General features: G+C 36.0%; 1 protein-coding gene across 3 annotated transcripts in view; it reads left to right on the top strand.

Annotated features, from left to right (window-relative positions):
• The window catches only part of LOC145692823 (small G protein signaling modulator 1-like), a 564,802-nt gene that overhangs the window by 474,807 nt on the left and 62,650 nt on the right, over positions 1-27,345 (top strand). For all 3 annotated transcript variants that reach the window (XM_081768318.1, XM_081768320.1, XM_081768317.1), the window contains 5 exons: positions 5,163-5,300; positions 8,081-8,291; positions 15,853-16,007; positions 17,502-17,626; positions 24,267-24,503. In XM_081768318.1, coding sequence (XP_081624444.1) covers positions 5,163-5,300; positions 8,081-8,291; positions 15,853-16,007; positions 17,502-17,626; positions 24,267-24,503 — 866 coding nt within the window. The remainder of the gene's footprint in view (positions 1-5,162; positions 5,301-8,080; positions 8,292-15,852; positions 16,008-17,501; positions 17,627-24,266; positions 24,504-27,345) is intronic.

Raw genomic sequence — 27,345 nt, 5'->3', positions numbered from 1 at the left:
TATGCCCGTAGCCAAACTCCTTCTATAAACATTGTTGCGTGAGTACGTTAGGATTCTGAAACATAAATTTTTGAATAGCTCCCATATTAGTTTCTAAGTGAAGTCTTGATCCGAGTGCGATCGATCCCATAGTTTTGGAGCTATGAACATTAAAAGTTCATTTTTTCATGTTTTCGGTAGCTTATAATCCCGATAGGAAGCATTTGTGCACCCAGGTTGATCTATACTTTTTGTCTTATCTTGGTGTCAGGGATCACCTCCCTAACGTTGTCGGTGTTGATTTAAAACACCCTGTATACGGCAGAGCCGGTCCTGCAGCTAGTACACGTACAAACCGCAATGCGAATGTACGAATAAAGAATGCTGTGAAGAGATTGCACTGTTCCTTACACTGTACTATATACCTTGTAAAATAAATTTTTGTTTCATGCAAAATTCGTGTATAAGTGCTACACCAACACGATGATCAAAATAATAAAATTGCATGCTGCAGACAAACACGAAATACGTAACCAAACCACGTTACGGAAAAAAAAATATTACATGCGTGCAAAATCCACTTCTAAAAGTCAAGAACAAGAAATTATTTCTGTTGCAATTTCAGACAGGAAAGTGGTTCTTTTATAACACGCAATCGTAAACAGCATGAAATTGATTCTGCTTTTCTTCTTTGCAACTTACGAGCCAGTCTCATCGGTGATGCCAATTTGAAACTTTAAAAAATCCCATCTTCAGAGGCAGAAATTCCCATTTTGCTCTTGAATTTCTCACGTTTCGTTAATTATAAAAATGTTAAAACTTATAAAATATAAAAATGATCCCACTCTATGATACTAATTTTCTTCAATATCTATATGAATGATTTATCCGTAAGGTTCGACCTTCTACGTTTAGGAATAGTTTAGGAATAAGAATTTTGCTTACGTGAAAGAATGAATTGAAAATGGTGACGAAAGCAAGTACATTTTGTTGCCACTTCTTTTCAGCGTAATGATAATGGAAACACTTTATTCTTCATTGAAGAATCTCCAGTCATGTCATCTGGAATGTGTTCGAAGTTGAGTGTTTCTCCTTTATTTTTATACATTGAGAAAAATGTATGTGGCATACATAAAACCGTATGTTACATTTGTAAATCCTGTAGTTTTTGGACTTTAGTACAGTAAACGTATAACTGAAGACGCATGTTTTATAATACTTTCTGTATAAGTGTTCCATCTATACGTACTTTCCGTATGAAACAATATAGGCAGTCAGGATCTTACATACAAAATGGACGTATATAACATATAGCTGATGAAGGTAACATACATATGTGTATGTAATATAAGGAAGACTGTTAGATATCAGACTTCCTGCAACGGCATGATGTAACAACTGATGGTAGTGACTATGTAGCATACGGATAACGTATGCTCCGTACTGATTTCTGTAGAAAGCAAGAGGATTCCGTATATTTGTACAATATACCGCTGTCCGGAGAAAGAATTTTTCTCAGTGTACTTTCTTCCCTTAATTACTTTTTTAAATACCAGTGCACAATTTACGTTGCTTGGTGCCAATGGCAGATCTAGAATGGAAAATTTGGGGGGAAACCAGAACCCAGACTATGATAGGGATATTATAAGTTTACTACAAACTTTCAAAAATATATAAATAATAGCTTCAATTATTTTTGGCACTCAAAAAAACTGGGGCTTATTCCTCCCCCGCCCCGGGCTAGATCCACCACTCCTTGGTGCTTGTTTTCTGAGGCAATTTTTCGGTAACAAAATTTGACAATGAAGGCTGGTTCCAAGCTTATTAAAGCCTCAGTTTACTTCACGACCATAGACAATTTTCTTGGGTTGATGAAAAGCGTATATAATGAAATATCCCACATATGCTGGCAATTTGGACGAAAATTCTCATTATTCTTTTTATGAGAAATTAACATCTAAAAATTTCACAAAATGGGACTTTCCAATGGGTTAGCATTACTGAGTCCTATGGGTATATTGATCCCTCTTTTCTCCCTTGGGATGCGTTTTTAAATCGAAATGATATTATAAAAACTGATCTCCATCCAAGTAGTAAATATGTTTATAAAAAATAATTTCAAACAGTGCAATCTTTATTCTTTGTAAAGTAAATAAATGGTGTGGATTTGTAAATAGTGTTCCCCACGGGACGAAGAATTTCTCACCTCGTCTCTAAAGTGAAACGAGATTCGAGGCGAAAAGACATTTTCAAATTCGAGACGAGACAAGATTTTTTTTCGAATCTTGTGGGCAACACTAGTTTACCCGAGTCTTAGCTCTCAAACACTTTTAATGTTACATGATCCATAGTATAAAAACTCTAAATCGATAAACTGATTGGACGAACATAAAAAAGAGCATTTGTCAACTATACTCAAGTCATCACAGAATAATAAATAGAATTTACATGTCATTATATCATATCCATCGTTGACCTCTCGTGACGCGAAAAAGTTATGATGACGTTTAAGTTTTTTTTTTTTTTTTTTTTTTTTTTTTTTTTTTTTTAAATCAGGGTATACATTTTGTACATTCATTTCCGCCTCCTTCTTCACCACGAAAACGTATCGTTTTGATCCGCACCTTGTTTTGATCCGCAAGTTTTGGGCCGAAAAAATATTCCTGTCTCTCTATTATTCGCTATGCTCTTCAGATATAGCACCATGAGACTTCTGGCTTTTCCCCAAAATTAAAAGCGTGCTTAAAGGAAAACGTTTTAACACCATACCTGACATTGAAAATCCCATGACAGAGTAGCCAGAGTAGCCAGAATGTCCTTTCAAAAGAAGCCTTCCAGAAATGCTTCCAGTCATGGATTTAACGTTAGGATAAGTGCATTGCTAGCCAAGGACAGTACTTTGAAGGAGATTAAATCAAATTCCATATAAACTTATTACTTTATTTCTAATAAAATTATTTACAGTATTTTTTAGCATACCTCGTATATATTTGGTGCTGGCAACTCAGATTTGGTAGCCCATCCACTTTGAATCTTAAATTGAGCTGTGTACATGTCTCTCATAGCCTCCGTACTCCAGAGAGACATGAAACTCTACATCAGCCTACCAAATCAAATTGTTTTATCTAGTTATCACACATTATTATGCAATTTGACTTCCCTGTTTGTCTAGAGAAAATTTTGGAATAAGTTTTTTCCCCGAATTTTGCCAACTTGATTTTCTATAAATTTCACACGTATTCACAATGATAACATCTAATCAATTCCTACTAAGATTCGGCATTCTTCATTTTTTAAGAACTTAAGGGGGCAGACTACTAAATATCTTTCAAAAGTTACCAATTTTTCTTTTGCCAGTTTTTCGTAAGTGAAAAGAGCTAATGAAATGTAACGTACTTCAGTAATAGATAGTGTTATTCTACACCCGAAAATACGAATCGGAAGAATTTTTCCATAGAAATTACAGTGTGACCAGAATTTGAATTACCCAAAAATCTAGGTTATGGCAGCGACTAGAAAAATAAACTCAACGGCAATTGATGACTGTCTGTGTTCCTTGTTAACTACTTTTTAAATAATATTTGTATTTATTTTGTAATAAATTAGTACAAAATAAATAATTTTAATTATCAGTAGAATTAAAATACAAGTATTATTTAAAAAGTAATTAACAAGGAACACAGACAGCATGATAAGTCATCCATTGCCGTTGAGTTAATTTTTCTATTCGGTGCCATAACCTAGATTTTTGGGTAATTCAAATTCTGGTCATACTGTAATTTCTATGGATGACAACACTGAAAATTCTTCCGGTTCGTATTTTCGGGTGTAGAATAAGAGTATCTATGACTGAGGTAAGTTACATTTCATTATCTCTTTTCACTTACGAAAAACTGGCAAAAGATTAAACTGTTAGCTTTTGAAATATATTTAGTAGTCTGCCCCCTTAATTCAATCGCTCATTCAGATTGTGTTCATTAGTTATTGTAATGGAAACACTTCTCATATACGACATTAGGATCAATATCCATTACAATATTTTGTTGAAATGAAATAAAAATTTTCAGCTTTACGTCTCATGCTTATGCCAGATAAGCCAAAGGGGACCATGATGATGAGAAAATAAAAGAAATTGTCTAATAAAGAAACTGCGAGGAAACGGGAGAGCCCCGAGAAAAGCCACGCACATGGTGTTTGTCTATCACAAAGTCTACTTGAAGCGAGCTAGAATCGAACCAGGAGCCGCACGCACCAGAGGTGAATGCTCTAACACTGAGCTACCGCAGCCCACAATAGTTTGATATGCTTTGTGTTACTGATAACCTTCTTTTGGTTATGAAAAGCGACTTCGATGAAGGAGAGAAGTTCTTTGACTTCGTTAACTTTTGGACTCATTAACAAGTGAATACTAACAATTGTTTTAAAAAAAGAAAAAAAGGAAGTGGTGTGACAAGCTCTTTGAATAAATCCTTAACATCATTAGTTATCACCACTTCGAAACCGACATTGAGGCCTGTCCTCAGAACTATTATAAAATACAGGCCCTAGGGAAGCGACTTCTGTAACTTGTGATCGGACCCCCTTCACCACAGGGAGTGTGGAGTCGTTATCAGCGTGACTGCTATTCCCTGGTTATTTGTAGCGTTTGCAAAGCGTTTTTATTGCCGATGTGTACGCTTGGAATACGCTGATCATGTATTTAAATGTGGATGGCTCATCATAAACGCGAAAGCAATAAAAACGCGGAGAAAACGTCAGCTTGAGCGTATTTGGTGCGTTTCGGAACAACAGACACCTGCTCTTTAAAAGACGTCAAAAGGAAGGAGAAAAAAAGGAAAGACCTGTTGCCAGGCAAGGGGATTTTTAGGAAGAAACAGCTGCTTTGAAGATGCTTGTGCAGAGTACTGGAACTCTTGCTATTATAGACCTGGACTTGGCAAAAAAGACCTTGAAACCCTGACTGGCTCGCGTTCGCTCTAGGGAATAACGCTTCGAAAACGCTTTCTCAAATAGAAACAGATTTAGTTATAAAACCACGGCGAGAATGAAGAAATTAATTCAACTGAATGCAACGAACTTACGAGAAATGTGAAATGGGCACTCCACGATTTCATGATAACATGAAAAAAATGTTTGTATGAAATTTGGTTATTCTTTCCTTATGTTATTTATTTGTTTTGCAGGAAAGGTGTTTCCGAAACTGCGAAGAAAGGGACGTGTACTGGCATCGATAAAAAACGAAGAGAAACATAGTGAAGAAGAAGAAGAATCTACTGACTATGTATTTCGGATTGTGAGCAAGCATAGGCCTGAAGATTTCTGTAAGTTTTTAGGCAAATTTCCCAATTTTCTGTAAAGTCTTTCCAGTCTTAGAACAAAGTAGACGTAAACAAAGCAAAATATATTATTCCGCGGCTCACACGTGCTTCGGCAGCAAGAGACGTGAGCAGCAAGATCTTCTACCACCTTATTGTCGTCACATAATTTCCAAAGTGTAAGGCTACAGTTGGTTGGTAAATAATTAACGCACTGACACTGACTACTGCTATGTTGGAGATCCTTATATTAAACGAGATTGCCTCTGTTCCTGTTGTCCTCTTTTGTGTTTATAACACGAGACGAAAATGGATATTGTCACACATCGTCGCCATAAAAATATACATTCTACAATAATTTTAAGTGAGTGAGGTAGGCGCGCGAACGCATACGCATGCGCAGTAAATATTATATGTCCAAATACGGGTGAGGTTGAAATAAAGCTATATCTATTGTTAAATATTATCTATATTGCGTTTATTATCACAAAATGTAGGATAAATTCAGATATCTTTATTTGAAATTATTATTTTAGTAGAGATTATATTGCGGTAGGATATTAGTGCAGTGAGACCAACAACCAATCACTTACTATCGACCTACTGGTAGTCAGGTGGGTTTGTTTACATCTACTTTTTTCTAAGGCTGGAAAGAGGATAATGCAGCTTGTTTCATAAATAAATATAACAAATGTATGTATGGAGCGCTCTCCAATAGATGACAGACTTTTGGTATTAGAGTCGAACTTGCTATTTGCTTCCAGGACCAAGAGTTTCTCTTAATTTCCTAACTCATGGCGAACAAATACTTTACGATAACGATTGGAACACTTCCTTCCGTGTTTTTAAGTCTATGGTTGCGCTGTACCGTAGATAGAAGCAACGTAGATTCACCGAGACTTTCTCGCTGGTCTAGTAGCTAGTGTGTACGTTTTTGGTGCACATGTCCTGGACTCGATTAAAATTTGAACGCTTCAGGGTCAAATTGTAGGTCCACGACTCGTATAGCCTCTGTGCTGAAAAGGAACGCTAAACTTTAATTAAACAAACAGACAAACCAATTAAGGCGTGTCGGCGTAGTCTAAATTATTAGTTTCAGGTATTACAGACATTTTAGAGTAGCTTTTGGCGTCGTATACAAGGGAGGAAGTTTTAGGAAAATTGTGCATCCGTGGCCTTAGAAAGTAACGTAACGAAATGTAAAAATTCCTTGGAATCATTATCATTTATTCCAAGTAAAATGTATACACTCTTGACCCAAACAAAATACAGAAAATGAAATGGAATATTTCAATTTAGCGTCCCACGATAATGCCCTTTAGACTAAGGGAGACGATAATTAAGGCAAGTGAATGATGATATAAAAATTGGTGGAATGTGAATATAAGAGGAGACGGGGACTACCCAAGAAAGCTCACGGATACGATATTGTCCGCCACAAACTTACTTGTCGAAGGATCGAACCACAGACCCCACGTACCAGAGGTAAGTGCTCTACTCACTGAGCCACCGTGTCAAAATAAAGAGTACGGTCAAAATACTCAGTTGTAAAACTTATTTCAAATGCAGGGTTTCTGAGTTATGGAAAGACCAAATCATGGAAGTAAGTGGTGGACAACACCGTATGTGTGGGTTTACTCGTAGTTCTCCGTTTTTCTCTCATTATCTTATTCTACCACATCTTTTGTTTTCATTCGCTTGCATCTAAACCATGGAACATTAAACCAAAATTGTATTTTATTTTGAGAGGCGTGGTGGCCCAGTGGTAGCCGGTGGGTGTAGCCGAGCGGTCTGAGGCGTTACCATCGTGAGGTGAAACCCATTCGGGGTTCGAGTCCCTCTGGAGTAGCAAGGGTGGAATTTTAACTGTCCTCGATGTTTCTGTGTTCGTGTCCCTGTTGTGTCAAGTAGTCCTGAAAAGTAGTTGAAGTAGAAAATAAGTCAGGAAGTTTTTTTCTTAAAAGAAAAAAAGGTAGAGCGTTCACCTCCGGTGCTTGGGGTCCCTGGTTCGATCCCAGCTTGTGCCGTGTGGACTTTGTGGTGGACAAACACCGTGCTCGTGGGTTTCCTCGGGGTTCTCCCGTTTCCTCTCACTTTCATCATGCCACCATTTCATTCATTTCTCATCATCATCGTCTCCTTTAGCCTAACCGGCATAACGTGGGACGTAAAACTCAAAGATTCCATTTCATTTCTTTATTTTATTTTATTATCCCAATACAACTAAAATTACTTATTTTATTCTGTGTATCCAAAATTATTTAGCTTATATCGTCCCTCTCGAGACAAAAGGGCGTATCTCATTTTCTTAACTTTTCCAAGAGACAAATTAAAACCCTTTCTCATTATTTCTCCTATCGTCTTCTTGTAATATTTTGTTTGATATCCTTCGTGTCAGGTATGTAACGTACGAGATCACATTAAATTTTGACAAAACACAATAAAATAAACTTATGATAACATCTTTAAACTTGCCTCCTGGAAAAGTTGTAAAAATGAGATACGCCCCTTTGTCTCGAGAGGGACGATATAAACGTAAAATACGCAGATAAACATAAAATTAAAAATACAAATAGATTCTAAACTGGTAATTTTTCCTATTGAGTCTTACCTAGTCCACATTTTTTTTTTCTATTCTCCCAACATTCCTTAATGCCTGTTCAAAAATAATAGTTACAATGTTACCTACGTTGTTAAGTTTACTGAGATTGATACTTTCATGATATTACAATAATTTTAATGTTATTAATAACATATACTTGTCTCTATTCTTAATAAATTTGCAGGTCCTGAGTTGATGGATCCAAAAGCGAGTCGCAGCTTCTCCGGTTGGAGTCAGGATTCGTGCGAAGCAAGAATTAGACCTCAGTTCTCTACATCGACAGCAAGTTCCACTTCGTCTTCAAAATCTCTAAGTTTAGACCCAACGTTCGAACCTCCGGACAGTCCAGCAAGAATGCATCCTGTGTCGGATAACAGCCCTAAACCTAGTCCTGGGTAGGTAGCTTTTTTTTCTAAATGCTAATAGCAATAAGGGAAATACTTTGCAAAGTCCTAAAATTTAATACTTTGTTACTTTATGAACTGACAACTTTACATTACTGAGTTAAATATAACATATTCCAGTTATAGTAAAACTTCCAATTCAGCATTTAGTACTTATTTTTTTAAGAGATTGATATACTGTCTTTTGAACATGGGTCTCAGTACCATCAAGTACTGATACTCAAAAATTGAACTTATTCATATTTCTAAATCTTGCACTTTTTTTTTTTTTTTTTCATATTTTGAAGCTACTGTAGATGTTGTCCTTTCTTGAAAAAACACGATGCGATGTTTTGAAGCACTTCAGGTTATAGTAAAACATGAAAGCTAGGGATGGAAGTTATATTAACATCCAATGGTATTAATAGGTAGCTACAAGTACGTATGTATAACACTCTATTACGAACACACTGAAATTGCCATATCTAAATACAAAGAATTGTATCAAACTAATAGTTGTATCTTATTCAAATCTCCACTATTGATGCCAAGGGTGGCCCTGGGCAATTTGCCGCTCCCCTTTCTCCAGACAAAATAAATCTTAAAAGTCTGGATTTTAAGTATGCTACCCCATCATGAACAACGAAGGGAATGAAAAGTGAACTCGCACTCAGAAAGGCCTAAACACTAAAAGTACTATGAGGGTATCAGGGTTCGATTACCGTATGTCCCTGTTCGGGCTTAGCCATATATGAGTGTATAGGGTTCGATTATCGTATGTTCCTGTTTGGGATAAGCCAATTTATGAGAGTATTAGGGTTCGTTTCCTGTGGGGTACCCTTTGTATAAACAGATTTAATGGTATCGGGTTTGATCCCTAAACGTCCTTGTACTGGGTCATGAAAGAAAACAGACTCTTGGACTAAATGATACCAACCCACAAGTAAACATTAACCAACTAAGAACAAAACTGGTGAAACTCGGAATTCGAACCATGGACTTTGGTATATACCGTGTTCGTGATTATTCCCTGTTTCCACCTCAGCTGAACCCATTTCGCGGTCAGAAGTTCGGGGAACGTTGGGTTCAATATACATATCCTTACTCCATATATCCTGTGAAAAATAATACTAACTTGTTGCACTGCTGAAACTGTAAACATAAAGGGACAAATACATGCACAATACTTATCCTCTAACACAAAATATTATTATATAGCATGCACACTTTAACGTATTTATAGCATTCATTTGTATATCAATTGGCACACAAAATATATTAAATACATATATTTCAAACTTTTTAATTATTGTGGCACTTCACATTTTACAAACACTAAAATACTTTTCAGATTGTAGACCTAATATTGTGGCCCCGTATAGCGCTGACAACCGAATACCGATATCTCCGCGCACGTATTTACGGTAACGAAAGTCGAATCATCGAAGACGTAGGCATAAACACTGTTCACTGGAAATGAGGAATTTGAGCACTGTTTGTTAAAGTATTTTCACTTCTCCCGCATACTGGTTCCACGGTTTATTCTATTCACTGGAGATGGAGATTTTATACACTATTAGCTGGGATGTTCGCTCTCTCCCCCTGCTGGTTTCATCCTAGCTAACACAGGCTACTTCATTACGTCATTTTTAGATTTCATAGATAATTATAACTTTGAAGCACTTTAACATTAAAAACTTCTTCTTAAACTAGTATCTTAGTTGCAGGATTAGTTACGAAGAGTCGCATTGAGAATTTTCACTTTAGAAGATTTATTAAATGAATAACATTGGAGTGGAGAGTAATGTACTCTTTTCTCTCTCGTGGTTTATGTTCCACTCTCGCGCCCAGTCGGGGCCGCGGTGGCTCAGTGGTAGAGCGTTCACCTCTGGCATGGGGTCTCGGGTTCAAATCCTGCTCCCGCCCAGTGAACTTTGTGGTGGACAAACACCGTGTGCGTGGGTTTTCTCGGGGTTCTCCCGTTTCCTCCCACTTTCTCCATTCCACCATTTCATTCATTTCTCATAATCACCGTCTCCTTTAGCCTAACCGGCATAACCGTGGCGTGGGACGTAAAACTTAAAGATTTCATTTTTTTCTCGTGCCCAGTCATTGCTATTTTCCTCTCGCACAATGGACGTGCATGAATACATTATTGGAATAAAAGGTAGTTCCCATAAAACATTTAGTTTTTAGGTAGCTGCTTCACTAATAAGAGATGATTGAGTACTTATTAGATTATTGAAAGCACATTAACCATATTTTAAACACGTTATAATATTAATAATCCGTAATTAATACAAAATATGCACATTATTGCATATAGTCCGCTACTGCCTTTAGCCCTGCAATTCAGCTTCCGTACAAACTAAGCTGAACCAAATTATTTTACCATATTAAGCCATACGAAGAGAAAAGTAGGCAGGCAACCACACAGACACAGAGAGAAAGACTTGTGAGCGAAAATCTTCGCAGCTCCAATTCCAAGAATTCTGTCTCGGTGCGCATTGATTCTAAGAACTCCTGTTCCGTATACGAGGATTGATTAAAAGATATATAACGATAGCGTTATAGTACAATCTCGTTTTTGTCTTTCTGTCTTTAAATAATAGTCCATTATGTTAGTGAAAGATAAAGCAAACACACCTGCAAAGGAAAAATGGTAATCCTTTTTTTATTGAATTCAATATCGGGATTCAATCTCAATATATCAGTTTACAATCCCAGTTCAACTAACTATTTTATCTTTATTTCTTGATTTTCCTTCTACATCTGTTAAAAAAAATAAAGAAAACTTGTTTCTACCTTCAGTGATAAGGAACTTGTTTGTAACAAAAATAAGACTAGCTTTCATTCAAAACTGTGATAACTAACTAAATAGGACAGATGCTCGCTACTGGTCGAGAATTGACTTTTTGTATTTGACAACAATAAAGCAATTTATGATGGGATTTATTTGACCATTTGCTTTAGCTCTATCCATGCGGCTTAAACATGATTTATGAATGCAGTATTCAAATAGAAGGCCAGTTTAGTAAATTTAACTACCATCATAATGAAGTCTGTTTCCAGCAAGAAATATTTGTTTTAAATAATATAGTTATGAGAGATTTTACCGCCCCTCAAAACTTGTCGCCCCGTACAATACGCATATGGTAGAGCTGACCGTGATTGTTGCCTCAATAAACATGAAAATCCTTAGCCGAACTTTAATAAACTAATACTTCCATTAAAAAAAAAACTATAAATAACTGCAATCACCAAGATGTTTACGGGCTGCTACATCCGTATTAATGGAATATTTCTATCCCACTTAGTATGTTATTATTAATTCTCAACGTCCACCTCCTTTAGTAGTTTATTAATTATTTTAGTGTATCTCTCTTCTGGGTCTTCCTTCATTTTACAGTACTTCTTTAGTATATCTATATATTTCATACACCAAAATTGTCCAACTCTACCTAGAATCGTATCTTTCAAATGTACCTCTCCTTGTTCAGTGGCGGATCTAGCCCAGGACCAGGGGGTTCTAGACCCCCCCCTTAGTTTTTCGAGTGACAAAAATAATTGAACCTATTATTTATAGATTTTTGAAAGTTTCTGGTAAACTAATGATATACTTTCATAGTCAGGGTTATGGCCGCCCCCTCCCCCAGTTTTTACCTGTTAGATCCGCCATTGTCCTTGCCCTTTTCCTTCTTTTTCTCGGTACTTTCTCTATCCGTATCATGTCTACCATCTTCCCTTATCTTATCCCTATCCCACCTTCATTATACTTGCTTTACAGACCCGTATTTAGGTAATTTACGCCTCTGGGACCAAGAAACTTTTGCACCTCTACCCATATTTGTTTGTATTCGGTATAGGCCTAAAGAATACGGCCGCGTCCACTAACATTGTTTCACCTAGCAACAGGCGTACAGAACCAAATGCAATGGTTACACTGGCAGCCGATAAGCAGTACCCTCATTTTCTTCTAGTACCAGTAGCGTCGTAATAATAAAACTCTGTCATGCTGTGTTACCGACAATGTCTTCAATATTAATCTTCCTTAATTTTTTCTGTTGTGAACAGCGCCTTTTTTCTGCATACCATACTTCAATCTCAATTTTTCTAATATAGCACTCCTGAAAATTTCCCGCCCTGGGCGCGGACCCCTTGTGGTCCATGCATAAATATGGGCCTACCTTTCTCTGTGTTGTTTACTTTTTCTAACTTCACCAACTGCCTCTATTACTTCCTAATGGAATTTCCACTCTCTTCCAAGAGCAACGTCATCGCTATCGCCCGAATCCATTCCTAATGTAACTGTATTTAAAATATTGGACCTTCTCCTTCTTCTAAACCTTCCTTCTTCAGGTTTTTGACAAAAACTTTTTTTTTTTTTTTTTTTTGGAAAGGCAGTATATCTGAGAACATGGTTGGTTCAATCACAAAGTCTTTAGGCTCAATGAACTTATTTGCCATCTTAGAAGTGTGTTAGTAACGGTAGTTCTACATAACTATGCAGGCCCGTTTTCACGGGGGGCTAGAATGAGCCGGGCCCACCCTAAATTTTCACTGTCCCCCCCCCCATAAAATTTTCATGGTAGGCTTGCAAATGAACTATAACTTGGTGATGAACTATAATATGGTTGGGTCGGGCCACCCTAACTTCTACCGGCCCCCCTACATTTTTGGGCTGGCTACCGGCCTGTAACTATTTTCTCCAGGAGGTAGATTTTGGAATCATTCTACTGATGTGGTTTGTTGGTCTGAGATTACAGGGTGGGTCCTAGCGAAAGTTTCTCATATAAGGAATTGTGAGTCCTAAAGCAGCAACGAAGGAGTTTAGTTAACTTGACATTGACACCCATCTACTTCAACTGCGCCAAAGTTGAGTACTTCTGCTAATGTGTTCAAAGGTCCGTAGTAACAGAACAAAAAAAAAAAAAAAGAAAGAAAAAAAAAAAGAAAAAGAAAAAGAAAAAAGAAGTGTGGAATGAAAACTGTGAAGTTAAAACGAAGAAACCACTTGAGTCGATCAAATATTTATCCTATCAATAGAAGTAGAAATTGCTGTATGTGACTATTGGCATTTGTATTAATGTCTATAATTAGTAAAATATTTTTGAACTTAAAAAGGGCACAAGTAGTATTTATGAATAAAGTAGGTTCTAAACCAGGGTTTCTCAATCTGGGGATCACGAAGATAAGCGGAAAAGATAAATATAAGTATAATCTAATACCAAAAAATAGTTTTAAATATCATTTTGAATTTTGTTCTGATAGGCATATTTTTATTTTTATACATACTGTTAAGAACAACAAAAAATGGGTCTACTAAACATTTTCAACAGGTGCAGAGTTGTTTAAAAATCAATTTAAATGAAAGAGGTACGACATGAAACTAATGACAACTTTATATTGAAATACCAGAAAAATATAAATGCAACAAAACCTGCATATTGAAATACAATTAAAATAGAGAGCTAATGAGATACCTGAGCATGGTGTGATTTCACTAGTGCGGCAGTGTCCGGTTCAATCTTTGTGACGCACATTATCAAGTCATTTAAAATGCTCAATAACTTTTTTAACAACTGTCCAAATTTTTTAACCAAAATTAGAAACCACTTTATTTTTTTTTAATCATATGACCCAAAATTAAGGGAGTTATGAAATTTTAAAATTTTCAGATAGCCTCCATTTTGAAATAGCATGACGGTTCGGATTCGATATTTGTAATATGAATGAACTCACCACATTTGGTTTTAATCCATTCACTTTTAGGGAAGTTACTGTATCCACTATATACAAGAAATGAATTCTATTATTATAGAAATAGATGGATATCGTGAGATCTCCGCAATAGATATATTAAATATCCCATACAAGCTTATTACAAACAAGAAATGATAAGGGGGTTGCTGGCAAGAGAATGTGATAAAATGGGGGTCGTGATAGGAATTGAGAACCCCTGCTTTAAAGTAATTAAATTTTGGAAACCGGATATGTTAAGTTACTTAAATCTTCTTCAAAGCGACACCGTATTATCTTTTATCTCACATATTAGCTCACTTTTGTTTTTTCGAGGAAAGACCTACGTAGGTTCAAAATATCAAGAAGAATTGAGGACAAACTTACGGAGTGGTGAGTGTGTTCATTTTCTAGTAAGCAAGCTTCCATAACTTACAAATAGAGGTGCACACGAGTCGAGTTTTAAGCCTATCTCGACTCGTTTCGAGAAAATGTCTCGACTCGAAAATATGTTTCTGTCTCGACTCGACTCGAATTCGAGACGAGGCGTCTCGAAATTCGAGTCGAGACAAAATGTACAAAATAAAATATACGTACACATCATCCAGAACATTATGACTACCTACTTAATTGTCAGTATGTCCACCTTTGGCACGGATAACAACGGCGAATGTTCTTGGCATGAACATAATGATCCTTTGTAGGTCGCTGGAGAGAGCTGGCACCACATGTGCACACACAGATCATCTAATTCCCGTAAATTCTGAAAAGGGAGGCGATTCGCTCTGACGTCACGTTCAATCATATCCCAGATGTGTTCGGTTGGGTTCAGATCCGGCGAGTTGGGGGACCAGCACATACTTGGAACTCGCCTCTTGTTCGTCAAACCACTCCATCACACTCCTTGCCTTGTGACATGGTGCATTGTCTTGTCGGAAAATGCCACTACCGTTGGCTGTATATAGTTTATTGTTTTATAATTAGTGTTTACAAAAAATCCTTTTAAAAAATGCTTATCTATAGAAGTGAAAGGTATACCTATCTATAGAAATGAAAGGTATACCTAAATGTATCTATAGAAGCGTATGCTGCAACACATTAAAGCCTCAAAATAGTCGGTGAAGCGAATAATCCAGAAGTTATGTAGTCGTTTTGCGTTCATGGGAACGAAAACACAATAATTATAACTATGCTAAATTACTATAGACTGCCAATTGCTCATTCGGAGAATTTATGAATTTCACTTAACGCAATAGTTTGATACAAACTAGATATAGGCTACAGATAGTAGTTTTATACAAACTAGGTAATCAATTATTATTATTATTATTATTATTATTATTATTATTATTATTATTATTATTATTATTATTATTATTATTATTATTATTATTATATTTGAAGTACAATCAAATTTCACGACATTAATTATTAGTTTTAATTAACTGAATTGAGCTGAAAATTAAATCTTGATCTCGAAAGATTAACTATTAAGTGTATGTGTTCTGTGCCTTTCTAAAGTAATAAATGCTGAAATTTTTTTCAAGGCTGTTTCTGAGTGAATACTTTTTTCAAAATAATATTAAAAAATATAGAAAGATTTTCGAGATTCGAGTCGAGATTTTTACAAGTAGCTCGACTCGACTCGTGTATCGACTCGAAAATTCGAGTAAAAAAATACGTTTGTCTCGACTCGTCTCGAATTTTACAAAGTGTGTCTCGATTCGAATCTCGACATGTCTCGACTCGTGCACATTCCTACTTACAAAATATATATGAATGTTGCGTTTGAATCGTAGATTATTTATGTTTTCCTATCTCTTAACTTTTTCAGTGAATCTATTCAATTATTATGTGATACAATGAAACGACAGATAATTTCAAGAGCATTTTACGGGTGGCTGGCTTATTGTAGGCACTTAAGTACTGTGCGTACTCATTTATCTGGACTTGTAAACCAAACCATAGTGTCCGCTACTGAGCCAACAGGTAAGATTTCAGCACCTTCATAATTTAGTTTAATAGTAAATTCCTTGTAACTGTCGCGTAATAAATTTATCTTATATTATCTAGCTCTCAACGAGTTTTATAATAATTATCGTATCAATACAAGTATGAATTTCGATATAATGATATGTTATTGGTATTTGTTTTAAGTTAATTAGTAAATAAAATACTAATATTTTCACTTTTATAAGGAAGGTAATAGTGTTCACTGAAACTGTATTGAACCTTAAAAAATCACGACACTTCTCGGTAAGAATCCATTGTAATAATTTAGAATCATATTAATATTTATATCCTAGTAGCTTATAATTTCGAATATCAAGTGTCAGATATTTGAAACTTTCAGCAATTTCCAATAGTACTGTTATAGTGTGAAAGAGAAAAAACTCGGGATTCAATAATAAATTTATTTTTATGTTCCGTGCATATATTTAGTCTTCTCACACTGTGATTTATGTCCAAAACCATGTGTGTTTTAGATAAGTGTACAAACTAATAAAGCACCTAAAAGTCCAAATCGAAGGCTAAATAAATGAAATTCGAAATATACACAAGTAAATTCAGTAAAAGTTTAATTCTATTCGTCTTCGATATTAATTAGAAAATTTTGATATCTCTGTAAAGATGTCTTTATCCTTTATTCTTGTACGTGGGTCAGTCAGAAAGTTACTGGCACTCCTTCGTAAATATTTTCGGTCAAAGGCTATTTTGATGAAACTGTGTGGCAACACTGCAGATATGTAGCTGTATCGCGTGACGTAGCGGCTTTCACGAGGCAAATGGAGGTGTTCTGATAATTAGTCGTAAACATTGTCTCGACAGCTGCAAGTGGCGGCCAAATTGGAAGTGCATGCAGTGAATCGTGTTTTGTGAGCGAAAAAGGTGTAGCTGCACTGAAGTTTATCGGCAGTTGCGTGAAGTGTATGGCGAAAATGCAATATCACGTCAAGCTATCGCGAAGTGGTGCAAGATGTTTGAGGACGGACGTACAGATATCGACGATGCTAATCACGAAAGAAGACCATCAACTCCGACATCGGCTGCTGGCTTTCACCGTGTGACTTTCATGTGTTTGGTACCATGAAAGACAAACTTTCAAAACGACGATACCATTCATATAACAAGGTGAAAGCTGCAGCCCAAAAATTGTTATCGGGCATTGGACGGAATTTCTTTGCAGAAGGCACAGAAAAATTTGTACTACGCCTCAACAAATGCTTAAATAACGGAGGTAATTACGTTGAAAAGTAGATTGTGAGTGGAACTTCACGATACAAATAAAGTTATTGTAAAATTTCTGTCTTGTTTTATTTTCTTAAGCAGTGCAACTAACTTTCTGACTGACCCTCGTGTTTAATTTCTGTTGTGAATCAAGTGAACATATAGTTCAAACGTATAGACATGTGAATAGATATTGAAACAAGAAAAAGAAAAGTAAGAATTGTTAAAATTTGAATCGACTCTTTTTCATTTCAGATGCCACTGTAGGTGTTACCGAAGAATTATGGCGCGAAATGTCAGCCGAGGGTAAAGTAACAGATCAAGATGAAGTTTTTAGGCTAACTTATTATGGTGGACTTGCTCATCAAATTAGAAAAGAGGTAAGCGTACAACAATAAATTGGTTTAAAGACAGATGTATTCTCTCTTTGTAGTGTACATATTGGAAAGTACAGTTTAAATTATGGTTATTTCATTAATGTATACAGGGTGTTACAAAAGTTTGTCACAATATTTTGGAAATAGATTCCTCACATCAAATTGAAAGAAGAAAAGTTAATATGGACCTGTGGTCGGAAGCAGGGATGCCCACAAGGGTGGGCTATGACGCAAACTGCGTCATTGAAATATTTGGGGGGGGGATTAAAATCTATATAAATATGTTTGAAGGGGTGTAAAAATTAAATGAAAAGAAGATTTTTTTTTCATGGAAGAACACCTACGGATAGACAATTGGAGGGGTGCGTCATGGACATAAGGGGGGGTGGGCACCACTAGTCGGAAGTGCATAGTTTCGTAGTTATAGGATGCCGAAAACGTCATAAAATAAACTTTAAAGGTCCATTGTTCCACTACTATAGGACCGATCGAAGTTGGGTCGAGACATCACTGAGGAACTGGTATATGAACTGTCCAAATATCCATCTTACAGAACCTCCAGTACTTGTACAATCATTTTTAGAGAGGCTGTTTGGGAGTACTCGGTCACTCTCCACCTACCTCTCTAAAAATTGTTGTACAAGTACTGGAGTATTCTTACACGTGGATATTTGGATAGTTCACATATCAGTTCCTCAATGATGTTTTGACCCGACTACGATAGATCCCATAATATTGGATCTATGAACTTCTAAAATTCACTTGTTTCCCGTTTTCGACACCCTATAACTCCGAAACTATCCACTTTTGAACACACATCCATATGATTTTTTTTCTTCTTATTTTGGTGTGAGAAATCTGTTCCCAAAATATTGTGACTTGTAACACCCTGTATATGTATATTTTAATTTTACCGCAAAAACAGATGTTTATAGAACAAATTTGGTTGTGTATAATATGCTATGTATTACCTGAAATTTTACTAAATCTGTTTTGTTTCATAATTGGAAACGAAAACTAAGACTAAAATTTATAAGACTTCCGATGTTGTTTCATACTTTCTTAAAATCATATCTAAAATCTAATCAGAAATTTGTGTTCTCTTCTGTATAAACTAATTTTAGACAATAGGATTGGCATGGTAGGGCGTGTCGATTTTTTCAATTTTGAAAATCCTAAAATGAGGGGTGCTAAAAAGTTGAGACCTGACATTGTATTTCGAAGCATATATTTACAAATTCGATATAATATTGTTTTGCTAGGTAAATATCAGTCCAAAGTTTTGTCATTTTCGTTCTTTTTTTTTACAAATTTACTTTTGTTGTTCATAGATGGCGCCAGCGTTGTATTTCATTTATTGAGCAAAAATACATGCTTGTTAAGATTAGTTTTATCTATTTGCACATTGCAAAATTACAGTTTTAATATTATGTCAAATTTATATTCTACAATCATTAAATTAGATACATTTTCAATTTTAAATGGGTGCTAAAGTTTTCACATTTATTATATAATATCTCCAAGGGTATAAGATTGAGAGCTTCAAATTTGAGTGTGTAAACTTTTTCAACTGGTCCTTATATTAACATCGTGGTTTCTTGATATTTCTTTACAATGACTTCTAAGACAAAAACAAAACGTAATACATTTACACCTAGGAGTTATTTGATTGGAACCGGCAAAGAATTGTTACCCTCTGAACTTCCCGTCATTAAACTATGTTGTCATGCAGAGCATTTGGTATGGTGTCGGCTTGCGTGCCACAGCTGCCTTATCTACTGCCACACTTATGGATGTTGGCTTGATGACCGACAAAGACCAAAGGCTTGTGATTGATCACAATAAAGTGAAGAGAGCACAAGAAAAAAAAAAAAATGAAATCCGTGAACCAAGAATTTGTGAGTTCTGTCAGCCAGGTATAATCGACTGCATCTTCTTTGACGGCCTTGAAGATATTGCGAACGTTATGTTGGTAGCAGAAAATTCAAATCACCAGTTCCCTGGGATTATATGAGAATAACACTATTCTCTTTACAGCGAGCCAGGTGGACGCTATCTTTATCATTTCACTCCTCAGAAAGATTGTGACAATAGAAAGCAAGCTGAAATTTTTGCTGATAATCTTGAAGATTTTAGAAGGGCATTGATAAAATCTTACAAGCAATTGGAGGTGATTCTACTAACGTCAACACTGGTTGGGAAGGTCGTACTATGCATTGGTTAGAAGTCAAACTCGGTCGTAAGCTAAATTGGTTAGTGTGTGCTCTTCACACCAGCGGGTTACCTTTTCGACACTTAATCACAACACTGGATGGCATAATTTTGTCTAGCAATCACTGGAAAGATACTATTGGAGATATGCTAGACGCAGTTACTGGACTTGAAATCGATCCTTCATAGCAAAAACTCCCGATTGGAGAGCCTCTTATTGCGCTGAGTGAAAATATCGTAAAAGATTTATCTATAGGTTAAGCATACGGATATCAGATTATACAGACCATTCACACTGGAAAACCTTCATGGGATCTAGCGCTTCTTGAAATTGGTCCAGTCAGTCATTCAAGATGTTGACTACAGCAAATAGACTGCGTCGTTTGTGGGTTTTTAAACATGAAGGTAACGTTAAATATCTCATAAATCTTAGGAGGATAGTGAAATACATTGTTAGTGTCTATTACCCTGCTGGTTCAACATCAAAGTCAAGCATTGCTGAGAAAAAGGGCCACGCCACATCTTGTTTCAACTGCAGTGACTTAATATGCAGAAGAAGATTGTTGTGGATGCTGTACTTCAAAAGATACTTAACTTGAGAAGTGAGGCAGTACAAGGAAATCTCTCTGTACGTCCGAGGATAACACCTGCTATCGACCCCAATGCCTCGTTCGTGCTAGAGATGATTGACTGGTCTAAAGGTGTTTATCAACCTCCCTTGACATGCAAACTTTCAACAGAACTAGTAAATAAATTTGTAGACGTTTCGATGAAAGTACCACAGTGGCTAAATCAGCTCAATCTATGGAAAGGTGTATGAAACAAGTCACAGAGGCAGCAGCAAAAGTCTATACCCATGAGAAACGTGAGGGGTACATGATAGTTCAAGAAGCAAGTCCACAGATGATGTTAGAAAATGAATCAAAACAGGACATAATGGAACTTCTTTTGTGAATAACTTGTGCGTTAATAGTATTGATTACTTGTTGCTGTTATCACAAAATGTAACACAAATGTAGCATATATATAGTAATACTATAGTAATAAGAAGTGTATGAACTGTATGATGCAGCAGTTAAAAAATAATTCATTATAATTGAAAATTAGTAGTTTGTCAATGTGGTTGAGTAAGGTATTTTTATAATGAATGAAAAATGTTTCTCAAGATTTATAACAGAAGCTAAATACTTCAAACATGGAGAATGTTATTTTTTCTACATGGTTTTACTAAAACAATTATAAAGTATAATAGTACCTAATCAAAATAATGCTTTCTGTTTTTAGTAACTTCAATGCAACAATATAAAGTCTAAATACAGTATTTCAGTAAGTACGTCTATGTATGCAGAAATTTTATTGAGTGTTTTCTCAAAGTATTGGTTATATACTCTTTCTTACTGTACCTCTAGCTTTATTAATATGTTTGATGATTAATAAAATGTTTCATACCGAAAAATAATTTATTTTATAGCATTGCATGGCATTTTCGAAAGTATTTCAGTATGAAATTCCGAAAACTGCTCTTGTGCTATATTCGAATCTTGATTTACCTAGCTAGAATTTCTTTAATTACAAAACTAAGTACGGATTTGAATTTCTCATACCTAAAAACATACTTTTAAGACCCCTCATTATGAAAAATTACAAAAAGTATATTTCACCCTCAAAAATAACACACCCTATTGGCATGGGCAATATCATAAAGAAATTGTTTGCTCTCTTAACGAACTTGGATGAATCTAGATCTTTGGTTTACCTTCGTGTGCTTATGGTCTTGAAAACTGCAGAAAACAACAGAAAATATTAGTAAATAATAGCAGCAGCTGTTGAAGGAATCAGTGAAAAGGTTCTGGTTGGTTAAGTGCGATTGCTCTAAAGAGTTGTCGAGGTGTGTCACGTCCAGCTAGACGAAAGAGTAGTTTACCGCTTTTCTAGTTAGTTTCACAAACAAAATCTTGCCTTGAATTTTAAACGTATCATACGAGAAAAGACCCAAGAATAACCAGAATTTCCTGAAAAAAAAAAAAAAAAAAAAGTATGGACTTTATTTTTCTAAAATACAACTTTGTTTCAAATACAACTTTAATCACACTCAAAGTACTCTATGTTAGTACTAATGTACTTGTCCAAACGTTCATAACATTTTTGGAAGCACCTTGCAAATTCGGGCTTTTTGATACTTGCCAGCGCCGTGTAACATTGCGTTTAAACCGAGCAAACCATTCGTACATTTGCGTTTTACTGACGTGAGAGTATGTTATTTCTAAGGTGTTTGCATCATTATAACAGTTTCTGCTGCGTTCTTGCCGAATAATAATGATAAATTAAAAAATTCACAGCGCACGTTGTTCATGAGAATCTGTCATTTTTTTTCGTGTCACAAATGTACTAGAGACACACACAAACAAAAATACTGCCAGAGAAACCACACACATCATTATCGGTTGACGCCACTTGGCATACTCACTCGGAAGAGGTCCTCGCACTGTGTCTTAACGACACAACCTCATAATTCAAGTACACGATGTGCAGAAGTATGATTCCGGTTATTTTTGAGTCTCCCTCGTGCATATATAGTTTCTAAATTAGTTATGCATTCAGAAAGTCCATCTGTCCTCTTACTATAAATATCTGATCAAAGTATGGTAAAATAATTTTGAGATAAATAAACACAGAAATTTACACAAAAAAACAAATAGTGTTACTATGTAATGTGTCTTTTGTTATTATTATTATTATTATTATTATTATTATTATTATTATTATTATTATTATTATTATTATTATTATTATTATTATTATTATTTAAGATATCTCGCAAACCTCATTGTTCGCTTATTCGTGTAATGCTAACCTCTGGATTACTTCTTGAACCGCTTCTTAATTCATGGTTTTTGTCTTGCATTCGGGAAAAGGATAACTTCAGGACTAAAGGTTGAAATTTAGGGGAAAAGATATGCAAAACTACTAAACCTTGAACTTAGGTATTGAAGTTGTCCCTTTCCTGAACGCAAGAGAAGAATCATGAATTAAGAAGCTGTTCAAGAAGTATTTCGAAGATTAGTTCGACGTGAATAAGCAAACAAAGAGGTTTGTGAAATGTAAAAAATAATAATAATAATAATAATAATCCAAGACGCACCACATACAGGGGCGTCATTTAGGGGGCAGGGAGGGACAATTGCCCCCCTGAGTTTGAGATTTCTATCGATTTTATCAATAAAGTAGTAGTAAATCAGTGAAATACGCGAAATTTTAACTTATATCAAGGGGTTTTGCCCCCCCCCCAAGCAAAATCTGAAATGACGCTCCTGACCACATAGTAACAATATTTGCACTTGTATATATTGAAACAATTATAACTTCATCTATCTTGACTCTGGAACTGTTACTCAAATAATTAATACTTTTTCTGGCCAAAGTATATACTTATTTATTAAAATTAAAATAAGTTGTGATAGTTTCAATAACTTAAAGTCATCTTCATCAGACGTTAACTGGCAGAAATATCTTCATAACATTAAATTAATATTGTAAAATTTTATAATTGTTTCATTTTATAATTTTAAATTCCTAATATGTAACAATCAGGTATTGTTATAATTTACTGTTTCATTTTAAATGTTTAGTATAACTTTTTTATGATCATTATGATTTTCAGTTTTCTCTTTTATTATTATTATAAATTGTTCCAAACAAGGGTGCCCATGTTGCTTTTTCCAGGAGGGGGCAGTATAAGCGACATTTCAGATGTAGTCTCAAATTTTGCGGTAAATATTGTTAAAAATCTTTTGAGTTTTCGATCTTCCGAAGTACAATTTCCTCTAGAGAGGGGCGAGCGCCCCACCTTGCCCCCCTGATGGGCGCCCTTGGTTCCAAATGTCAATTAATTTTGAAGTTTCCTCTCAATTCAATGTTGTATCATGTAACTTTATTTTTATTCTTCTCTTAATAAATTTCATATCCGTTATTTTTATCCTTCCATTCTTTCTGTAATTCATGTATTTCAAGTCCATTTGTCCAGTTCATTATTCTTTCACTTCTTTCTCCCTTCATCCTTCGCGCTTCTTTCCATTTTCTTATTATTGTTCTATTCTCTTTTTTCTAGACCTTGGACTCCTTCCCAATCTATATCCTGTCCTGTTTCTTTTACACGTTTGTATATAGCGAAGTCTCACGTCGTTCTTGTGTTGTTTTACTCTTTCTTTAAGCTTTTTCCCTGTTTTTCCAATGTATATCATATTAAATTTTAATTTTAATAAACAAGTATATAATCTGGTCAGAAAAGTATTAATTATTTGAAACAATTACCAGATGCTTGATTACTCAAGGCTTTTAAGAATTGGAAAATATAATTAGCGTCTACTCTAATTCAATGTATACACAACTATACTGCATTTTGCCTTTTAATTTACGTTCTTCTTTTCTATAGGTGTGGCCTTATCTTCTTGGTCACTACCAGTTTGGAAGTACAACTGCTGAACGTGAAGATCTCGACGTGCGAACGCGTCAGTCCTACGAGACAACAATGTCCGAATGGTTAGCAGTAGAAGCAATTGTTAGACAAAGGGACAAAGAAGTCATGGCTGCCAACATTGCAAAACTATCATCCGAAAGCACAAACGGAGAAATGCCTCCATTAGCACCAGATAATTCACTTTGTAATGATGTAAGTCTATGTGTTGTTTTAAGATATGTGTGATATATATATATATATATATATATATATATATATATATATATATATATATATATATATGTGTGTGTGTGTGTGTGTGTGTGTGTGTGTGGTGTGCGTATATTTTTCCAGCAAAGGAACGAACCTCGGTAAACAGTGAATATATTTCATTTCGAGGAATACAGGATTTGTCCGGAAAGTTGTAGGACTGATTTTTTTTTAAGTTATTCACAATTTTGACATATCGACTTAATAGTTTTCAAAATATGCCCCTTCTGCATCAACACAGCGACTGTGCCAATCATTGAAGGCTCCCCGGAACGCAGAAACTGGAATGGTCTTCAGCTCCCTCGTTACGGCCCCTTGAATGTTCTGGACCGAGCCGTGGTTCCGTTATTTCATAACCCTTTTCAGTCGGGGGAAAAGAAAGGAGTCTCAGGTTGCGATATCTGGGCTTTAGAGTGACTGCAGAAGCTGTATAGTGCCATGTTTGGTGAGAAAGTCCATGACGGTTGGCTCGGCGCATTGTCATGATGAAGCTTCCACGATCCAGCGATTGCTGGACGGACGAGGGCGACGCGTTTTCTAAGTCTTTTCAAGTACTTTCACGTAGAATGCGGCATTTACAGTCTGGTCAGGTGATACTAACTCTCTGTGAACCATTCCTGACCGTTGCTCATCTTAAACTCGCTCTCTTCCGTCCCGAAACAATTTGTGCTGTTCTAAAACGCATGATTGACCCATGTTATCACTCCCATAGCAGTCTTGATCATGTCATGGGTCTCACTCGCAGTTCTACTGAGTTTGACGCAGAAGTTCACCGCGCAACGCTGCTCTACATTGTAGAGATGATAAGGCATCTTGAAAGAGGTTCACCTTAAACTCGATCTACACTCAATGATGGCTTGAGACAACTGGCGACTGGTAGCTAAGACCACCACCATCCAACCAACGCAGTAACATTTCTCCTTAACCACGTTTTGGCGGGGGGAAATCAGTCCTACTACTTTCAGAACAAACTCTGTATGTGAACCACATTTCTATTGTAATTCAATTCACTCAGATACCATAGGAAGAGCATACCTTGCATAGCTTGTTCACGAGTCATGCGGCAGGAACAGAAATAAGGTTGCCAATGTCATTTTCTAAATATAAGGGAGTCTTTATTACGTCCTTACGGCTATTTGAATGAATGAAAAATGCTTAGAAGTAAAATAAAATACACAAAAGAGCTATAAAATGGTTGCAGAATACAGAGGTTGTTATTGTATTTATCTTCATCTTTGACAACACCGTTTTGTTTAGGATTTTCCCTACATAGTGTACAAATTTTCTGCAAATATAATTTTAAGAAATCATAGTGAACTGTAATTCTTTCATTAAACCTAAATCACATCAATTCTTATCATCAGATTATTTGTTGTTCATGCAAGAAAAGGTACATTCTGTGCGGGCATTAGGTGGTGGAATTTAAATTTAAAAAAAAAAAAAATACTGTTCAACACCTGCGTTTTAATTATTCTCTTTTTTTCCTCTGTAATTACCAGTTTAAATGTCTATTTTCCAGAGTATTACCCTTAGTATAAATTTTTACATTGAGTTTCCTCTTAGGAAAAAGAATTCGTCGGAGATTATCTTATTTCATGTATCAAGGTCAAGATACAGGGTGCGGCACGAAAAACCGGCCCGTAAAGTGAACACATAAAATGAAATGTAATGTATTGAATATGATTAACTACAACACATAAATGAAATGTAATGTATTGAATATGACTACTCACCTTCACAGCAGGTGCTGAAAGTGTCCTCCGCCCACTTCAACACACATGTGAGCACGATTGAGGAGATTCATATATACCCTTGTCAGTTCTTGTGTTGTAATGCTATTGGTGACATCCTGGATCCTGGTCTTGAGTTCTTCAATTGTGTGTGGATTTGTTTCGTATACTCTTCCCTTTAACAGTCCCCATAAGTAAAAGTCACACGTGGGCAAGTCTGGTGACCGAGGAGGCCACAACCCTTTGCTGATTGTCCTCTCTCGTGTAAACATCTCATGCACAAGGGACAATGATGCAGCTGATGTGTGGCATGTTGCACCGTCCTGCTGAAAGTAACATAACTGGCGCTCCTCTTCGGTCAAGTGTGTATAAAACTCCTCCAGGATTCCCATATACACGTCACTGTTCACTGTCGTCTCAAAGAATATGGGCCCAATAACGCGTGTGGCGGAAATAGCACACCAAACACCAATCTTCTCATCATGCAAGGGTGCCTGGTGGATTGCGTGTGGATTTTCTGTCGACCAATACCGGTTGTTTTGGGAATTTACGTACCCAGACAAGTGGAACCACGCCTCGTCACTCATGATGAGCATTAGTGGATCCAAGAAACCACTGGCAACATTGCTCAACAGCCATGAACAGAAATGCACCCTCTTCTGCAGGTCAGGCTCCTTCAGTTCTTGCACAACACTTATCCGGTACGGTTTTAACTTCAGTTCCCTTAAAACACGTCTGCAACTTCTCTCACTCGCATGAACCTGTTGACTCAATCTCCTGGTTGACTTTCGAGGACTTCTTGTTATTATCTCCTCCACCTGCATCTTTAATTCAGGTGTGCAGACAGATGGTCGTCTGTTCCTGGGAGCATTTTGAACCGATCCTGTACGCCGCCATTTTTCAATCAATTCCTGAATGGTGCATTTTTGCTGGCACAGAACGTCCTGGAAATTTCTCCCGAAACAAATTCTTTGTTTTCACAAAAGATCCAGTGAGAATTAACCCTTCAACAATGGCAACACGCTCGGGTATCGAATACGGCATTATCACACACT

Source organism: Thermobia domestica, chromosome 8, assembly GCF_964235325.1.
Source record: "Thermobia domestica chromosome 8, izTheDome1.hap1.1, whole genome shotgun sequence".
NCBI classification, from domain to species: Eukaryota; Metazoa; Arthropoda; class Insecta; order Zygentoma; family Lepismatidae; genus Thermobia; species Thermobia domestica.
Note: the sequence above shows the minus strand (reverse complement) of the source record. Positions and strands in the feature narration are given on the sequence as shown.